Source organism: Aphelocoma coerulescens, chromosome 1 (genome assembly GCF_041296385.1).
Source record: "Aphelocoma coerulescens isolate FSJ_1873_10779 chromosome 1, UR_Acoe_1.0, whole genome shotgun sequence".
In the NCBI taxonomy this organism is placed as follows: Eukaryota; Metazoa; Chordata; class Aves; order Passeriformes; family Corvidae; genus Aphelocoma; species Aphelocoma coerulescens.
In genome coordinates, this window is record NC_091013.1 from 26,579,848 (window position 1) to 26,599,347 (window position 19,500).

Consider the following 19,500-nt stretch of genomic DNA (forward strand, 5'->3'; position numbering starts at 1 on the left):
GCCCCGCTCTCGCGAGATCCTCCCCTCCTCTGTGGCCCTGGGCACCGCAGCGCCCAGCCGGCTCACGTGACGGCTAGGCGGGGCGTGTGACGTCAGCGGTCAGATGACCGGTCGGGGCCGTCGCCAGAGCGCCCGGAGCGCGGAGCTGCCGCCCCCCGCCCGCCCGAGCCCCGCGCCCGCTCCCGCCGAGCCCCGTCCCTGCGCCCCGACATGGCCCGGCGGCTGCTGGCGGCGGCCGCCCTGCTCGGTAAGGGGCGGACGCGGGCTGCCTGTGCGCTCGGCGGCGTGGCGGGAGGGGGGGGGGGGGGGTCGCAGCGGCCTGAGGCGGCCCTGGTGCCGGCGGCGCTGGACGCGGCACCTGTAACTGGAGACCCGCCCTCCCGCCCGCTGCCGCCTGCTGTCGGCGTTCCCGGGTGCTGACTGACCCGCGGGGTCTCGGGGCTCTTGGGGGGGCCATCCCGTCCCCTCCCCGCGCCGGGCCCCTGCGGCGCCCGGGAGCCTCTGAGGGCCGCCGAGGTACGAGGGCAACGATGGACGGGAGGCAGCGGCTGCCGGGCTCGGCTGCTGAACCGCGTAGTGCCCGGGAACGCTGGTCTGAGCACCTGCGTTGGATGTAGGGACCTCGCTCCGGGAAGAACCTGGAAACACGCCTGGAGCACGAGGCGTGGAGACGCGGGAGATACTGATGTCATTGCTAGGAAGCAGCATTTTCTATAAGGCATGTAATGCTCCCTTGCTTAATGGCTTTCTTCCTGCCGTATCTTGAGTAAAATATGAAACGTGTCTGGAATAGAGAGATACCAGTGCCTTGATGAGAAGGTTTGTTAGGGCAGCAAGGCTGTTTTACAAGGAAGTGTGTCTTGCTTGTTTACTGATAACTACCTTGGTTTTGGTTTCTTGTTTTGAAAGCCACATCACACAACTTATCAGGTTTCTGAGATGTGGCTTTGGCAGCAAAGGAGACTTGTTCAGCAGCTGGCCAAAATATTTCCCAAATAAAGCATCAGTTGAGAATGCTTATCTGCCATCATTTTTGGGATATGACGGTCTTTGCGACTCCTCTAACGTCTCTTTGGTAGTAAATACCATTATCACCATTGACCGTACTTCAGTTTCACTGAGCCCAGAAGATGCCACTCGCAAAGGGCACTGAGCAGTTCAGATATCTAGCCCTTGTGAGCCAGTGTAGTGAGCACAGTGGCTTACAGAGCTCCTTGACTTGCTTTTTAGGGTTGGCAGCTGAAGTGTCGTTGAACTGGTGTTATAGTGGGAATTACTTGTATAGTTCATTTGATACAGTTGTGGCTTAAATGAAGAATTGCTTTACAGTTTGCTTTCAAAACAGTTTTTGTGATTTTTATGTGGTACCATAGTTAATACTTTCTGCCACTGCAGTAGTCTTCCTCTGCTTAATTAGCAGTTGAGTATCATTCGGTGCATTATCTTTGTCACTTTCTGGCATATCAAATGTATCAGGTTTCTGCAGCTGAGGCAACAGAATAGTTTATTTTACTAGAGAGTAACTATTTACTGGTAGTCGGGACTTTGTACCAGTGTCGAGTACCTTAGTAGCTGGGTGTTTCTGCATAACTTTATACTGCAATCTTGGGGGAAGATTTTGTGGTGCAAATAGAGACCCCCTTCTTGCCAGAGTGTGGGGTTTGGGTTGTAAGGTGAGGGGAGAAGAATAAGAGATAATGATAATATATGAGCTGAAGTCTTCAGATATTTTAGCTCATTTGCAGCCTTTTAGTCATCTGAGTGAACACTGATTAGGATAAGGTAATGGTCACAGGAGAGTGAAAGATTAGCATGGGTGGAGCAGATGTGAAAATTTGTTTGGTGATGCCTTGACTTTGGGACAGTAGATTTTTTTTTTCCCCACCGGAATACCTCACCAAATCTCACACACTGTTTCAGTTTTCTGTTCAGATAGAGCAGCAAGCACTAAGCTGAATGTTTCATGTGTCAGCACTGAGCATTTTGCAATTAATTTCCTCATTAATATCAAACATACATATGGAATTAAGAAAACATTTAGGTAGTATAGTGGTAAATGTAAGGAGAGGGGGCTGTGGAACATGGAAGCACCTCCCCTAAACTTAGCTGCTGCTTTTTGAAATACTGATTAAGATGGTGCTTGTCTGTTGTTGAGCACGATGAGTCAGTTGGGTTGTGTGCCAAACCCAACAGAGCTGCTCGTGCTCTCTGAGATCTAGAGCACCCATAGATTTTTTCATTACTGAAACTCAGACACATCAGAGAACACTTTCCTGAAAATTTAAGATTAGAATCAGACACGGATTCAGTGTATTAAGTAATTAAGTATTTGAGATTTAGGGAAGGAAAAGTTCATTTTTCAAGGCAGTGTGATGCCATTTTAGAGGCATTGACACATAATCCGTGTTTCTATTGCACAACTCTAGTCCAAAGAGGAATTCCAAACCTTGCTACCGATGTAAGATAGGTGAGAGAAACTTGTTAATGAATTCCAGCCAGTGAGCAATTTGGTGCTGAATTGTTTTTCTGAGGTTTGGCATTATCGGGTGTTTGGAACTAAGACCAGTGTAACTTGGTTTTCACAAAAACGAGCTACTTTAATGTTGAGCAACTTTGAAACATTGTTTTATCAAATGCTGCCCTTGACATAGTGTTTGCTTGATAGCTGCTAGAAGTGTGTTGACACAGTCTCTAAGGATCTGAATTAGTGTGTCAGTCATCATGTGATAGGTTACTTGGCTTTGACTTCAGCAGCTTTTCTGACTTGTGAAGTAACTTCTTACTTGCTGAGAACTCTGCAGGTTCCCTGACATGCCACTTTTGAGATGTGTTTCCAAGGTTTCTGGTCATGCTGACTGAAGAGTTTAATTTTTTATGTAACCTGCTTCTAGATTTTTCTGTGGCAATTAGAATGTTTTCTAATCAGTAGCAGACAACAAAGTGAAGAATTGCCTCTAAGTACAGAGGAACCTGACTCAAAAGATTGATACTCTATTGCAACATTAACTGCTGTTGTTATCTCTGATAAGCCTTTGTAGGTCTCCAAGATAAAAGCTTATTTCTAGCAAAAGGCACACCTTGCGTTTGCTTGTTGCAACTTCAGCAGTTTGTCTTTGCTCTCAAAGTCAGCCATGATTATTTGGAAGTTCCTTGAGAAAGCTTGGTGCTGAAATGGATTTCTTGGTATGTGTTCTCTTAAGCTTGGCAGAAGACACTTTCGGGCATGTGAGTGGTGGGAATTACAACAGTTATTTCAACACTCCCTTGCTATCTTGATTCTATATTACATACTTTTAAATGTACCTTATGTTTTGGTAAATCAGGATTCCATGGTTTTTGGGCATCTGACTTCAGGATGGACTGGCGTCCCTTTCAGTCTTAGTATAACAGTTTCTTAACCTTCTCTGTCCCTTGACAGCACCACTGACTATCAGTACTACTTTTTCTACTGTTAATTCCAGGTGTGAGAGTCTTAGGAGCACCCTGGCATTAAGAGTACAGAGTTTTAAATGTGCTTCATCTCTGTGCAGTGGATACTTGTTCTTCTCCAGTGTTCAGCCTTGAGCACAGAGGTTCACATTTAATACATTTGGTTTTCTTGTATTAAACTTCTGATGGCATCTGTTTTCTTAACAAGAATTCATTCCATACGATATGCGAACACCTGTATGTCTTTACTTTCCTTGGCAGGGTTAAGATCTACTCTGTGGGACTGGGAGAGTGGTTTTACTCAGGCAGTTAGTTTATTACCTTATTTCCAGTATCCTCTCCTCTGGGGAAGCTTTCTCTTTAAATTGTCACACAGTGCTCCTTTCTTCAAAACATTGTTTGGGTCTCGCAGCTGCCTTGAAGAATGTGTGTTAGTTGTGTGGTGTGATACAGCAGCACTAACCAGAGCAAGTACAAAATGGACTTGTGTGAATGCTGAAAAGGGTCTGGCCAGGGGAGTTTAGCTCTCCCAGTGCACTCATGTAATCATTTGCTGTAGAGCTATCCCAAGACTTCCTTCCTCTAGATAGGCAGCCATAAAGAAGTTTCATGTGACTAAACTTGATGCAATTGTGCAATTCTCTGGTCAGTTGCAAGTGTATGGCTACTAGATAGCCCTTCCTTTTAATGGTTTTGTACTTGTATAAATTTGTTTATAACAACAGAAATGATTCATCTGCAAACTTGAAGTGAGAAACAAAGTGTTTGCTGTCTTAATGAAAGTCAATAATATCAAAACCATAATCTGAGATTGCATGAATTTGTCTCTTGGTTGGCAAGGATGCATATTCTGGGCTGGATTGGGAACTCAATATAATCAGGTGCTGCACCTGCACAATTGCAGCTGGTTCTCTTATGCCCTAAAGTACTCTCATGCAGTGAATTAAGCTCTGTTCTCCCTTTCCCCACCACTGTGCACTCAAGTGAGTCCAGCCTTGTCTTCTCCTGCCAGCTTTCCAGGTAGCCAGCATTCAGTCTTGCATGTCCATTGGTGAAAGGTAAGTATAACTCATAATTTTATGGAGACCATCTCACCCCTTGCAAAGTGTTTCATACATCAAGTCTGTCAAGGGATTTTCCTGCTTTCAGTTGTTCCTGTCTTTTTCTTTCTGTATTATCCCAAGGTAGTATAGATTTTGAATCCTAAGGAAGTGATCTTGACTCGGTCTTCTGATAAAGGACTTGCACCAGCTGTCCCTCTGGGAGTGGTGCGTACATTAGAAGACAGATCATTAGAGGAGAGCATAACTCTTCTGGGATTTTTCCATTCTCTTTTCTGGCATAGATTTAGGAGTCTAAAGTGGTGACTAAGGTTACCACTGTTCACAAAATGGCACTGAGATGACAGGATCATTCTGAACCATCAGAATGAGTAAATTACTGGGCAGTTTGGTTCACATATACAATAGAAAATAAACCTTCTTTAGATAATAACCTGCATTTCTTATCTGCTTGGATTAATGCCCCACAGATAGCAGTCTTCACTGTGTTTGCCATCAGAACACCTGGGCAAAGGTGCAGGGCAACACATCAGTACTGCAGCTTAGGTACAGAATGATTATATAGGGCTGGCATCCCTTACCCCCGGAGTGCTGCTGCACAGTAATTCCAGGGTGGGCTGGAGCCGGGGAGAGTCTGTGAGTGTGACCAGGCCGTGGGATACTCTGAAGCCCGTCAGAGTACGTCCCAGGAGCCAGCAGCTGTGCTGTGCTGCAGCCATGCTTTTCCTCCCAAGCACCATAGGCAGTTGATATAACTCCCTATATATATATATATATATATATATATAAGTCCCTCCCATCTGTATCTGTATGGCTTAAAGTATTGATGATATGGAATATGTGCCCAGGTGGGTTTGGATGGCTTGCTGCCCTTTATTCCAAGAGGGAGGAAGAAAAATGCTAAAGAAGTTACGCAGGAAACATGACTACAGTAATAAACCCCAGATTATACAGAAATAGCTTTTGTACTTCGTTATTGTTAGTGTTCCATGTTTCTAATAAAAATTGGAGCAAAGTAAATCATTAACTCTAGTAACTGAAGTCCTCTTTGCAAGCAGATGGTGTACACAATTGCCATTAAATATGCTTGGTTTTCTAGCACACAACAACCATTCATCTCTCTCCCTTAGTAGGTTTCCATTATATGGGACAGTAAATCAAGGGTAGTCCTTGTTTGACTAACAGGATTTCAGTTATAAGAAGGTTGAAACCTGAAAGCATGTGCTAGATTGTTTTGTTAGCTTTGTACCTTTCAGCTTAAAACAAACAACTTTATGAGGTGGATTTCTTTAAGATAAATTGTTATACAATCAGGGAAGTATTTGTTTTGTTTGACTTACTTATTTTATCTCAGAGTGTTAATATACTTGGAGGTTTTTTGAGGTAGGTATGTTAGATAAAGAAGGATGCTGGCTTTAATTCAAGCAACATCTCTAGTTGTTGCTTTAACAGTTACCTTAAGTGTTTTCTTGCATGAGACTGTAATTGCAGAAATTAGGTATAAAGGGAGAGATTCTTATGATTTTCAATTGAAAAGATGCAGCTAGAATAAATATATAAGCAGCCTTTTTTTGGAACTTGTTGAAATACAAAGGAAGCATTTGAACCAAGTGAAATTTCTTTGATGTTAGTACATTTTTGGTAATTCCTTTGCTAGATATCCATAATGTAGTGTTTCCAGCCAAGTGAATAAGGAACCCAATGAAATTTACTTTTTGCTATTAAGAAGTTTTGGACCACTGCATTTAAATCTGAAGTACTGCACTTGCTGTGCCACAAGTAGTTGTCATATAGGGCTCTGCAGTTTATTAAGAGGAACACTTAAAGCCTAAAGTTAAGAATCGGAGGGTTGTATCAGTTTTTGTGTTAATTAGCAAAGAATGATATTGTTATGAGATGTACAAACAATATTCTCAACTTGTAGATATGTCCTGATAGAATTAAGCAATACATTATGTAACTTCATTAGAAATATTCCCGGGATAGATTGATTCAACATCAGTTTGCTTTTCTGTAGTCTTGACATTTTGACTGTAGGCTCGTAGTGGTTATGGGCTGGTGATGATTCATGCATTAATCACTCCTTGACACTAGAACTGCCTTCACAAAACTCAACAGCTGCTTTCCTGCGAGACCCAGTGAGCTGTTCCTCTGCCTTAAACTGGCTGGAGCAGAGAGTAGGCAGGACCTTTCCTTCAGTGTCTTGATCTGTTCTTCAGTGGTTTTTTTCTAATTTTTCTTTGCTCCTATGTCCTATACATTTCACTTGGTTTCATCTGCATTCCTTCAAGACCTTGGGAGCAGATGATGCTGCAGCAGAGTTTTCTCTGATCACCATCCCTGTAAGTATTGCTTTACTTGCAGTGAAACAGTTCTCACCACTCCATCGAGGACAGCTCAGGGTCTCGTGCTGGTTGCATCTGCCTCATCACTGACACTGCAAATCCAGCAGCTGCTGAATATTTCTTAAGAGGGACTGGGGTTTTATAGCATTTGTTCCACACTAATGAAATCAGGATTCATATAATGATGTGAATTTAATCTTACAAAAATCTAGTAGTTATGCAGGTGTTACTATTTAATGTTTATTCATGCCCCTCATTCTTTATTACTTAAACTTGCTGAGGGTGATTTATCAGCTCTTCATTACCAGAATTTGTCTTCCATTTGGTGCTTTCTGGTACCTCTGCATTGTCTGTTGTTCTCTGAATCATCTGTAATGGACAGGTCTGTCACGTTTTCATTTAGGTCAGCAACATTTTTCTTAATTGTTTTTCAGTCTTTTCTTTCCCCTGCATTTCTTTTAAAAATTATTTTTCTTTCATTCTTTTACTACCTGTTACTTGATTATTTTTAGCTCTAAAATTGCCAAGATTTTTAATAGCTATCAAACAAGGGAGTCTGCATGCACACTGAAGGTTTTCATTCTAGCACATTCTTTAGTCAGTGTTAGTTCAAGGAGCAGTGGATTCTTATTCCCTGCCTCTACACTTTTCTTACGCTCTGCTAGAAATCTTGAGGGAAGTGTAAGCTTGCTTTTGAGAAAACTAGTGCTTGCATAAAATGTAAACAAGTTCCAGATGTAAATGCAAATCGAAGGAAACTTTGCAAATTGAAACTTCCATGTGGAAGAACCTGTTTCTGAATTGCTGGACATAAAGGCAAAGGTAGGACAGTTTTGGTTTGAAATAGGTTTTCTACACTATCTGTTTTTAAGCATTTTCTTTCTCCTGTCTATCTCTGATCTCAAGTCTAGACTCTTCAAAAACTGGGTAAAGTTGAATGAATTCCACTTTAAGCTCTGCCCTCTTTGGTGAGGGGGGAGGATGTGATGTTGCTAAGGGGAAGGCAACAAGGGACAATGCTTGCTGGGTGCCAGAGAAATAGTTTCCAATGTGTTCCTGTGACTGATGTGCTTTCTACTGAAGTCCAGCTGACAAAAGTCCAAATTTTCCTAATAATTGTCTTAATACAATTGTACACACCATAGTTTTACATGGAAAGTTTTAAAATTAGGATTTGTTTCTTAAAAACTTCTTGAGGAGGGAAGCTAGCTAATGGATAATCCCTCATCTGGATCTCTTTGCTATTATCAACAGTTGAATGGATTAGCATGTGTGACTTGTTAAGTCTTATTTGCTTGTGATAATGGTTTATGTCTTGCAGCTGTTTGTCAGGTTTTCTGCAAGACCGAAGTTGTTGCAAATGCAAACTGATAAAGTGCTAGCATGGAAATAGTGCAGGCTTATTGCTGTGAGGTTTGCTTGGGGGTGGTGGTGGTGATGACAAACTGGGAATCTGAAAAATAAAAGGCTCTAAAATAAAGAACTGGTCAGGTGCAGGAGCACGGTCAGGTGCAGGAGCACGGTCAGGTATCCCGTGCCACAAATGAAGTAGGAGATAACCAGCTTTCCAGCTGTTTGCAGCCTGCCACAATGTGTCTCCTGTGTGAAGCTTTGTTGGCAGTGGACCCTGGTGACCCTGGTCCCAGGCCATGGTGCCATCAGAAGGGATGATTGTGTGCTCCCCTTGCTGTGTGTTCTTGCCCTGTTAAGTCGATACTTTGGGCAGTTGTACTCCGCATACTCTGAGCGTTGAGGCTAGAGCAGAACAAGGGGCGGAAAAGTTTTTCTCTGCTTTTCTCAGCAGCTCAGTCTGAATTTAGCTTAAACCAGTCAGGAAAACATAACCTCAGTCTGTGTCAAGATCTTAGCCTCCTCCTCCTCTCAAGTGTGGAGAGCATGGTGACAGTAAAGAGAAGTTCTCCTGGCAAGGGTAGCATGCTCCATCATGCTATTTTTGGCAGTGCCTTCAAAACATCTGCAGTCAATCCAAGCTTTCTAAATGCTGCATTCAGTGCATGTACAGCTGAGTGTCCTGGTACAGCAGGAGTGACGGCTGCATGGTGTGCTGTGGGGGGAAGGCGGAGTGTTGTAGGGCATGCAGGATCAAATAAGCTAAGTCAGGTCTGGCTGAAGATGGTAAAATTGTTGCTGTATAGGGTGAACGCTGAAGCTGCCTTGAACACTATGACTAGTGTTTGTTGCATATTTTTCTTATCTCTTAGGACCCAGCAAGTCAACAGTTTTGTTTTGGGTGACTTTGCATTTTTATAGATGAGGTGTTAAATTTGTCTTCTGTTTAGTGATGTTGAAGCTAGAGACTGTTAATGCCCAAGTTTCCAAACTCAGTTGCTTAGGTTGTACTCCCAAAATATACAGTTGTACATATTTGTCTCTTTGGGATCAAAAATGCAAATTTATGTGACACCAAGTTAACCGCTTTTTACTTTTATCAGGCTTTTTACAGGCTTCCTCTTCATTTGAAGTGAAAGATTCAAGTGGTAAGGTCTGCATAATTGCTGATTTGACAGTAGCCTTCTCAGTGGAATACAAAAACAATGGGCAAAAACAGGTAAGGGCAGTGAGTATCTTACTGCTTGTCACTTATTAGCATTTTTAGTATTTATAAAATGTATGGTATTTCTGCACATGTCCAGTATTTAAACTTTCAGTGAGTATTTTTATGCATGATAAACTGCTTCAACAAAGATTTTTACCCTCCCAATCATGTCGCATCAGCTTTTCTTTATTACGGATGCTTCTTCTAATTATACGGCAAGGTTAAGGCTGCCTGAAACAATCACAAACAAAACATTTGAAATTACTTTTGTGCCTGAAATTCCACACCAGTCCTGTTGATGACTAAAATGGTTTTCACTGGAACCGTAAAGGCAAAAATACTATGAATTCTGTTTTGGAAACTTGGTCACACTCACATGGACTAAATCTGAACTGAAATGGCTGTTGGCACGTAACTTTTAAACTTTTTAAACTCCAGAAGTCTGTGACCTTCCTACTTAGCAAATCTCTAGATTTCAGTGTATCTACAGACTAGTGCAGTGCTTACAGACTGTTCCATATTAACAGCAAAAGCTTGTTAATGGAAAATTAAGAATTTGGTTTAACAAGTTGGTTTTGTGATTTTTTTGTATCTTCACTACTGAATAGGAATTGTGGTTTATTTATAATCTTATTGCAGTTTTGTGTTGTTGAAGTAGATTTTTTTTTCCTAGCCATCAGTGTAATACAAGGTTAGAAAAATCCTACTACTTTGCCAGTGGTTCACTTGCTATGTGTGATTTGAGCTGAGCCTTATATTGTATAATCCACGTTTTCAATGGTGATGCTGGCACTCAGAACTGACATCTTTCATAACATGCTTTTGTCTGTTTCTTCTTGTAAACAGTAAGCTCAAAACTTCCAAGTAAATGTTGTATTGGTCTTCAGATACCGCATTTTTTCACAATGTGTAATAAATTCCAAGTATTACAGTCAAGCTATGTAAGGATGTACCATTCACTTTTGTTCTTGCTCAGTTGTACTACAAGAAGCAAAGCTTAAATTCTCCCATTTTCACATGTCCAGAGTTTGCCAGATTTGATTCTTGTAGTGCAGAAGTACCTGCAAATTCATATTGCTAGTTTAGGAGGAAAAAAAGTCGAAGAGGTGCTGTGAGTATGTACTGTTTTGTACTCCACTTTCAGAGAGCAAGATTCTTAAATTTGAATGCCAGTAACATGCTGCTTGCTATATACTGGTATATAAGTAGACATCTTATAGTACATATTAATCTCTGCTATATGTTTGTAACAGTTTCATAGGATATTTAAAAAGCTCTTAGGAAAAGCTTACATGTGTTTTCTTTTCTACCCCGCAGTTTGTACACTTTTTTCTTCCGCAAAATGCTTCAGTAGACTCACAGAGCTCATGTGGTAAAGATAACGCATCTCATCCAGTTCTGATACTGGATTTTGGAGCAGGACATTCATTAAGCCTGAATTTCTCAGAATCTGCAGACAAGTACCACGTTGAAGAGTTAGTTTTCCACTACAATCTGTCAGATGCAACTTTATTCCCAAATTCAACTGCAGGTAAAATAAAAACTTACTGTTGTTGTTGTGTAACCCTTCCAGATGTAATACTGAGTCATTTCTTTAAATACTGGTACATACTAATGTAATGTATCTTTTTACAGGAGTTGTGAAGACTGTATCACATAAAAATATTATTCAGGCACATAGGGGCACAAAATATAGATGCACCAACTCCAAGCACATCAATATGAAGGCTGTGAATGTTACTTTCAGCAATGTCACTTTGGAAGCCTATCTCACAAATGGCACTTTCAGTGTGAACAGTAAGTATCTTGTAACAGAAAATGTACTTGATGAGATAATATTTCCAATAACAGGTTATTTCTTTTTAAGTCCTGACTAATCATATTAAAGCGGGTACAAACCGGATCAGAAGCTCTGATAACAGCATCTTTTGAAATGAATGGACTTGCATCAGGTTTTCTCTGTAGGATGTTGGAATCCGTGATTAGGAGATAGTGCCCTGGGTTCCCATGGGTATTGTACTGGGCTGTTCATGAGTGTGGGTGTTAAACACATGCTGCAGTAGGTTGAGTGGTCACATGGCCAAAATCCTAGTTTAAGAAGTATCTGGTAACTTCCAAGCATTATGGCCTCTACCAAAGTAATTTGATCTAGTTACTGTGTGCTCTGGAGAAAATTAGTGAAATAATGGCAGACAGTAGAGAACTGATCTTTAGGGAGCAGAAATGTACATCTTCCTACAGGAGATTTTATGTCAGCTGTAACAGTCAGGTTTTTCTCTTTCAGGCACGATCACAAAGTGATACTTTTATCCTGATTGCTTGTAGTGAAAAACAGTGTGGAATTTTACTTCAAATTATTAAAGGCCAATTACTTCATGATGTGTTCATGTCCTTTGCTTTTGTGGCAGCACTCCTCAAACACAAGAGAGCTGTATAAGCTGATCACCCATACTTTCTTAAGGAATGATAAGTCTTTGCCTTACTTTTAGAGTCTTCATCTTCCCTGGGAAATGTAGAACTTTTCTTTAGCTGTTAATCCCATTTATGCACCTGCTAAGTTGAAACAAATATTAGAAACTAGGGTAGCCCATGCTAGCATGGAATGGATACAATGAACAAGTGCCTTCTACTGGAGTATCTCTACCTTGTCCTGTTTCTGTGAAAAATACCTTGCCTGATGCATGATAATAGAGGCATTGACTTCTTTTATGGCTGCTTCACATGACTGGCTCAGATTTGTGCGTATCATTCCCTTGATCAAACTTTTCCATTCAGTGAACTAGTTTGCAGTAAAGATGTGGACCTACATTAATGCTTAAAAAAAACCACACCAAACCCTGATTTCTATTACTGCAATCTTCAGAACTCTCTTTTTTTTTAAATTATGAAACTTTGATCTGGTTGTTTTACCAGGTAAGTATGATAAGTGATCATTTATCAGCAGGCTCAAACATAAGACATGATCCTGGGAAAAGCTGATTTTTAACTTCTACAAAACTTCAATAAAATCTCCCTATGTAATACTTTTCCTTAAGACCTTAAGATCTGCTCCTGTATAGTCCTCTGGTTAAAAAAAGTCAGTATTGCATTATTTCTGGAGAATGTTTCTTGTGGAATGCAAATTTGTCAGCGTTTGCTTTATTTTCTATTCCTATGCTTCCTTCTCTTTTTTAGATAAACATAAACGCTTTGTCTCAGTCATATTCTCTAAATTGCTTTTTTCCATCCTGTAATATCACTGATTTGATGAAACTACTGATTCTTAGAGAAAAGATGTGAACTTCTGTGATTGTGATCAGACACTAGTCTGAGTTCAGGGATGGAGGGGGATGTTATTTTGTGGTTTTGTTACTTCCACATTCCTGTTATTCATACTGCTATGTGCAGTTTTTTCTTTAAATTATCATCTTCCCTAAGTTTTTATAATAGTGTTGGATTTGACTTTTCCATTCCTAGTGCACAATGAGTTAGCTCTTTCTTGGTTTTTTTTTCAATCCTTTTTTTTTAGTACTTTTTCTTAGTCTTCTTGACCTGAAAATAATATTGTGCCCTCCAGATCTGTTCCTTCCCTTCATTCTCATAGGCTTGAGCCTTCCCCTGTCCCTTAGGCAGCTAGTTATTGATAATCTTTAGATCTGCAATTTTCCCTTAATATTTTCTTTCTCTGCAAATCTTTAATGAAAGGATATTTCTGCTGGTGATCTGTACAAGGCTCACTGAAGGGAAGAAGAGTCACTATTCAGTGCATCTCCATAACTAGAAATGGTGACTTCTGTCAGTGTACTAGAAGTTAGTGACTGAGGGGATGGTAGTGCTTATCTGGAGCTCTGAGAGGGAGGCTTTGATTTTCTCTCTGTTGGTAGTTTTGCCAGCTGCGTTCCTGTGACTGTTGAGAAAAGATGAAAGAATCTGTTTCATCTTCTGATCTGTCCTGAAGAGATACTAGAAACTGCTCTAAACCAGTTCAGTAAAAATAATGTATCAAAACTCCATCTAGGCTAAACTTCCACTTGATGTGATTTGGTTGTTTCTATCTCTGCCAACTTAAATAAGAACCTCTGTGTGTTGAGGTCTTGCAGATAGAGGTAATTCTCCACTGAAGTATCCAGAAGGTTGCTTTTTGGTTTGTTAGGAAATGATTGCATTTTGAGATCAGACCAATATCCATCTACAAAATACAGGATCATTCCTCGTTCATCCGCTTTCCTTCTGCTCTTTGACTTTCCAGCACTGGAGTAGAAATAGGAAAGCAAGCTATGTTGGAGTGTGTGTGACTTCAGATGGTGTGATTAGAGTTCCTCTTTCTGAGCTGTAATTGAAAGTCAAGCTGCTGTTTAAGGCTATTTATTAGGTGTCTGATATCTGCAAGATATGTATGCATTAAATTTTAGAAGTAGGCCCTTTGAGTCAGAGTTGATTGTTGCTGCAGTTGTTGTTGTCCTTAAAAAGTTGCAAGTTGTTATCCCTGGCATGAGGAGATGACCTTGGCTTGGAACATGGAAGCCTCTACTTTAGTAATGTCTTTGTTACGACCTTTGGTTTTGGCTTAGATGTTCAATGTAGGAACCTTCTTGGCTCCCAGATCAAGTTAAGATCTTGCTGCCACATGTTTCCAACTGCTCTGGCAAATAAATCAGAGTCACTGTTCCCTTGGAAGTTGCTGCTGGACTGGATGAAAAGAGAAGGTGAACTTCCACACCTTCACAGCCTTGTTGACCCCATGGAGGGTGGCTCCTTGTGCAGGACTGAAGGGAGGATGGATGTGAGAGGATCCAGCAGAAAACTTGCCATCAGAAGCAGTGTTTTAGAATCCCCTTGTTAAGGAGAGAAGAGCCGCAGCAATATTTTAAGGCTATGTGGGTATTGCCAGAATAATGAGATTGAGGGGAAGGAGAACACATCTCCTGGGATCACACATCCTACTTTTAACAGTAGACAGGAGAACTGTTCCTCTGCTTTTCCTTGAGTGATAGGGATCCCAGCCTGGCCATGAACAGACAGCAGGAGCGCTGGCTCTGTCAGATTTATCCTGACCCAAGAGCAAAGCAGAATGACAGATGTGAATGAAAGTGGATGTGGTCACCATGAACTTCAGTAAATTACCAGCAGAGTTGTCGTTTTCACATGCCAGGCTTTAAAAGGGTGCCAAACTTTGCAAAAAGAATTTAGGTAATACTTTAGCATTGTGTTTCTGAGCTTTTATTATCTTTTATTAGGAAAAAAGCTACTTGAAATTTTGTCTTCCTTTCCCTTGAGGATTGAAAAGGTAGATCATCCCACAGCTTCATTTTGTTTGGTAATGACTGTTTTCCTTTCTCTGCAGCGACGGAATGTGCTGAAGATATGGTCTCTACTACTACTATGGTGCCTACAACTCCTAAGCAGACTACTAGCCAGGTTCCAACAACTGGCCCAGCACCAACCTCATCACCCCCAAATCCTGCAGTTGGTAAATACAATGTGACTGGTCCAAATGGAACCTGTGTACTTGCTTACATGGGCTTACAGCTTAATATCACCTATCCAAAAAAAGATGAAAAGGTACATTTTGATTTTTGTTTCTTCAAAGCCTTCAAATTTCTTCTTTGGGGGAAGACTTGGTAAATTATTATAAACTAACCTTTTTCTTTAAAAAGCCCAGGTATTTATGTTCATCCATCATTATCTTCTATTTGAATTGCTTAACTTGGTCTAGACTAGTGACATTTCAAACACTTCTACTGAAAGTGCTTCTTAAGGATTTTTCCACTCACTAAAAGCAGTATTAAACTGTTTTATTAAACTGTTGAATCCAGGAAGTGTATATGGTCATTTAAGAGAAGTAGTAACAATTATCAAGATATGAGATGGGGAATCCTGTTACCAAAGTTGCAACTGAAACAAGATTTTTAAACTGTTCAATAAAATACAGAAATTTGGCCTGAGGCATAGAAATAGTGAATGACTAGTAGAAGGGAAAATTACTCCTGTAAAACTGTAGTTTACAGTTTACTACTGTAAAACTGTACTCTGAAACAAGCTTGTGACTTAATTACCTTCCAGCCAGCACTGAAGATGTTTGGGTTTGACTTTGATGCTTAAAAGCTACTTAACAGCTGATTTTAATAGTAAAAAAAAAAAGAATAAACCATGGTTTATGTAAGATCCAGCCCTAGCACAGGTTCTTTCCCTCCACTATTGGGCAGAGCCCACCTTGCCAGCCCTATGGACAAACCCAAAGTCCCAAAGGGACTGTTGAAGATCCCCAATAGGAAGCAATAGTGTTGCAAAAGAAACTACTGCATTTATTTATGATGTTGATGATGACTGAGAGGTAAAATCATGCGCACTTATAGCTGATCTGTGGCTGTAGTGTCTTGTTATGATGATAGCTGTATTTTAGCCACCTTAATTGTGTGAAATTCCATGATGCTGGTGTTCTGATGCTGGCGGAACAGCTGATTTCTAGTGTAATGACAGGTGAGGAAGTGGCAAGTAGGTTTTCCAAAGTCACATGAGGATCAGCTAAGAGCAACTGTGAAAGGTTTCTGTTTAATTGTTTGGCAAGTGCATTTAACCCACAGCCTTCTGCAGATGCAAGACCGTATAAAATCATGAACCATGGGCACAACTAAAGCATTTTGAACTGAAATGACATGCAAGATGATTGTGCTGACAGGTGGTTCCCTTAATTGCTTCTACCTTACGTCAAAGCAGTATTTTATAGCATAAAAAATGCCCTCTGTGTAGTGTGGTGGTTCTTGATATTTTTCCTTATGCTGCAAGGACCAAAGCAGTTTGTGTGGAGAAAGCAGTGGGTTCTTGGCTGCAGCCAGCCAGGGCTGCAGAAAGCTTTGTTAGATGTGGCCTTAGTTGTCTGGCAGCCTGGTAATTCAGGTGCAGCCTGCATGGGTCTGTAATGTGCACACGTATCTGCCCTGGTGTCTGTGACATAGGGCAAACAGAACACTGCAGGCATGTGGCACAAGCCAGCTACACCTCAACTGAGTGTCAGGTGATGTGTTAAGTCTCTTCAAGTGTCATAATTGATCCTCTTCTCTGACAGATGGGTTTGTATTTGCTGAATCTCATACCACGGAATACAACTTCTTCTGGGACGTGCAACAATACATCTGCCTTGTTGAATCTGACTTTTGAGAAAACGAGGGTTATCTTCCAGTTTGCATTGGTAAGAGTCTCTGCACCAAGCATGTAGGGCCTGCAGGACTTTCCATGTGGGAAAACTAACTGGGGCAAGTGCAAGAGGGAAAAAGACACAGCTACAGGACGGGGAGTAACTAATTCCTTTGGTTTTAATACTAGGATTTAGTGGGTTTTATGCTTGGTAACCACTGTGAGAAAAGAATGTTTATGTATATACGCACACCTACATATGTGTGCACAGAAAAGTATTTTGTTTGGAATGGGAACTTCCTTGAAGATTGTGTTGCTTACTCATTAATGCTTCTTGTCGAAACTGGGAAGAGCCTGTGACAAGTGGGCATCTCATCTAATTTTAAGCCTGGAACTAGATTTAAGTCCTCATTAATATTCTGTGTACAGCCCAAAGGCCAAGTGTGCTTGTTTTCTGGTCTCCTGTGATGGTTGGGAATCCAGTTTCCCACAGCCCTGCCCCAGGTGTTGTATTGGAGCTGCGTACCTTTGAGGACTGAATCCACTGTGTTTGTCAGAACTTCATGCTCCTTTTAATGCTGATCACCTTGAGCTGTTGCTGTTAAATGACTCTCTGCAGCTCTGGAGGTGTACCAAGATCACTGCAAGTAGGCTGCTTAAGGAATGGGTGGGACTATGCCTGCAGTGTGGAAGTCAAGTCAACAGTTTGGGGGTGACAAGGCCCCCCTTCTCTGCCTCTGTGGCCTCCCACAAAATAATCTTCCTTAAGGTGCATACTTTGTGTACCTTTCTCTCCTAAAGTCCAACTAAACATCTCCTCGGGATGCTAATCTCATTTGCGGTCTATGCTTTGAAAACCTTTGTCAAAATGCATGCAGAATGGAACCGGAACAGCTTGTGTTGTACATCATCAGCTTAAATGACAACTACTGATTTGTTGGTTTTTGGTTGTTTTTTTTGAAGAATGCAAGTGCTGAAAAATTCTTCCTGCAAGGTGTGAGTGTAAGCACGACTCTGCCTTCTGAAGCAAAAAGTAAGGACTTCTAAGAAATCTATTCTCTGAGATTACTTCTATAGATATTAAGGGTAGCCTGCATTAAATAATGTATGAGAAATGTTGGGGATGAATGTATCAAATTTCAGCTCTATGAGGTTACAGCTCCTGCTCTTCAGGTTTATATAATAAGACTTTCTCTTACACAGATCCAAAATTTGAAGCATCAAACAACAGCATAAGTGAGCTGAGAGCTTCAGTTGGGAACTCCTACAAGTGCAGTTCCAAGGAGAATCTGCAGGTCACGGACCAAGCCCTTGTCAATGTATTTAATGTTCAGATCCAGGTTTTCAAGATTGATGGAGACAAATTTGGGCCAGGTAAGAGGTTTGCATTTGGCAGCCCCTGTCAAACCCAAGACTTGTGAAGTATACTTTAATATAAATACAACATTCTGTAGTCAAATGTCAGCTTGTGGGTGCTATGCTTTGTCTCTGCATGCCCCACTACAGATGATGTGGGGGCTGATTAAGGTGTCTGAGTTGAGGCTAGTGTGAGAGGTATGTAAAAAGCTTTGAAACAACTTGGAACTTGTTCCTGATGGTCCAGAGAAGAGTGAAGGAAGGGTGCTACCTTTCCCTCGAAACTGTGTGCAGACAGTTGTGTGAAAGGGGCAAACCTGTACCTTGTGACTATGGTGAAAGCAAAATGACTGTGGGAAGAGTCGTGTGGATATTTATGATGGCTAAATTTGTGTGTAACTAACAGCTCTTGAGGAGGAAACAATTAGTATAACCTCCTTATTGTGTACACACCTGGTACTAGAAAGACTTCATCCTGAATGGTCATAGTTAGTGGACTTGGCTTCCTTTTTCTTGTTGGTAAGCTAGCTGAGCCAGTTTTATCTTTGCTGAGAGCAGAATGCTGAAGTTCTTGATGTAGCCATCTGTTGGTGCACTAGTACCTAACATGGATGTTTTTCTCTCTCTTCAGTGGAAGAATGTCAACTGGATGAAAATAACATGCTGATCCCTATAATAGTTGGTGCAGCCCTTGCTGGTCTTGTTCTAATTGTCTTGATTGCTTACCTGATTGGCAGAAAGAGGAGCCATGCTGGATATCAAACAATTTAATTACTTGCACTAAAATCCAGTGTAGATGAAAAGCAATTGCAAGAGGCTGGGGGAAAAAAATTGCCCCACATTTCCCTTGAACCAGTTGATATTGTAAGGTAACATCTTTTCTTGCAAATTGCTTCTTTCAAGTCTGCTTTATTAAATGTGAAATCATCTTGCAGCATTTAACTATGCACAAAAATAACTTCTGAAGATTCTGGTGTTTAATTTTGCTAACTAGTTTTAATATTTACCCACTTAGAAACAAGCTGAAAGTTTTTAAGGGTGCGTTTTTGGAATTGGCATAAGATCATGTCAGCTACGGATTCCAGAGAGGGATGTTGCTAACTCTGACTCAATTTCAGAACTCTTAACAAAGGGAAAAGGTTCATTATTTGCACCGCTGCCATTGAGCGATGATGTTAAGTATACTGATGATGCATTTAAAAAAACTTAGTAACAACTGACAAAATTGAGATTTAAAATCTGAACTTCACCTTGTCTCTTAGGTGTGTATTTTTTACTAAGCTTTCAACTCAATGCCTGGCACATGCAGGGTGTGAACAACGCAATACTCAAATCTTACAGGAACTCTTTGTGATTGGACAACTCCCCTGTTTGATATTTTTGATGCTATGCCAGCTCGTTAGGAGCTGGTACTTTTTTAAATGGGTGTTATTTTTATTTACGTTTTTTTGTAAAGTGATTTCAGTCTATTCTGTTGGAAGGTTCAGAGAGATCCTGTTACTGCACATGTGTACAATATAGATCTCAATCTGCTGATTCTATTGCTTTAAACTTGGCTGGGGGGTTGTACACTTCAAGGATCAGTTCTTATGTATGCATTGCCTGTAACAATGCTAATAAAGACACTTTTTTTTCTGTA

General features: G+C 40.9%; 1 protein-coding gene across 1 annotated transcript; it reads left to right on the forward strand.

The window, feature by feature from the left end:
• The first annotated feature begins 114 nt into the window (after window positions 1-114).
• On the forward strand, window positions 115-19,500 carry LAMP1 (lysosomal associated membrane protein 1). The gene is made up of 9 exons (XM_069004541.1): window positions 115-247; window positions 9,289-9,404; window positions 10,710-10,923; window positions 11,028-11,189; window positions 14,716-14,933; window positions 16,438-16,560; window positions 17,469-17,538; window positions 17,709-17,879; window positions 18,493-19,500. Exons 1-9 carry the CDS (start codon window positions 211-213, stop codon window positions 18,630-18,632), a joined length of 1,251 nt encoding a protein of 416 aa, XP_068860642.1. The 5' UTR covers window positions 115-210; the 3' UTR covers window positions 18,633-19,500.

Excerpts from the sequence above, each read along its gene's own strand:
- LAMP1 (XM_069004541.1), top strand. The coding sequence starts at position 211 with ATGGCCCGGCGGCTGCTGGCGGCGGCCGCCCTGCTCG. Across the intron at positions 248-9,288 it reads GGCGGCGGCCGCCCTGCTCG|GCTTTTTACAGGCTTCCTCT; the intron begins GTAAGGGGCGGA and ends TACTTTTATCAG. Across the intron at positions 17,880-18,492 it reads TGGAGACAAATTTGGGCCAG|TGGAAGAATGTCAACTGGAT; the intron begins GTAAGAGGTTTG and ends CTCTCTCTTCAG.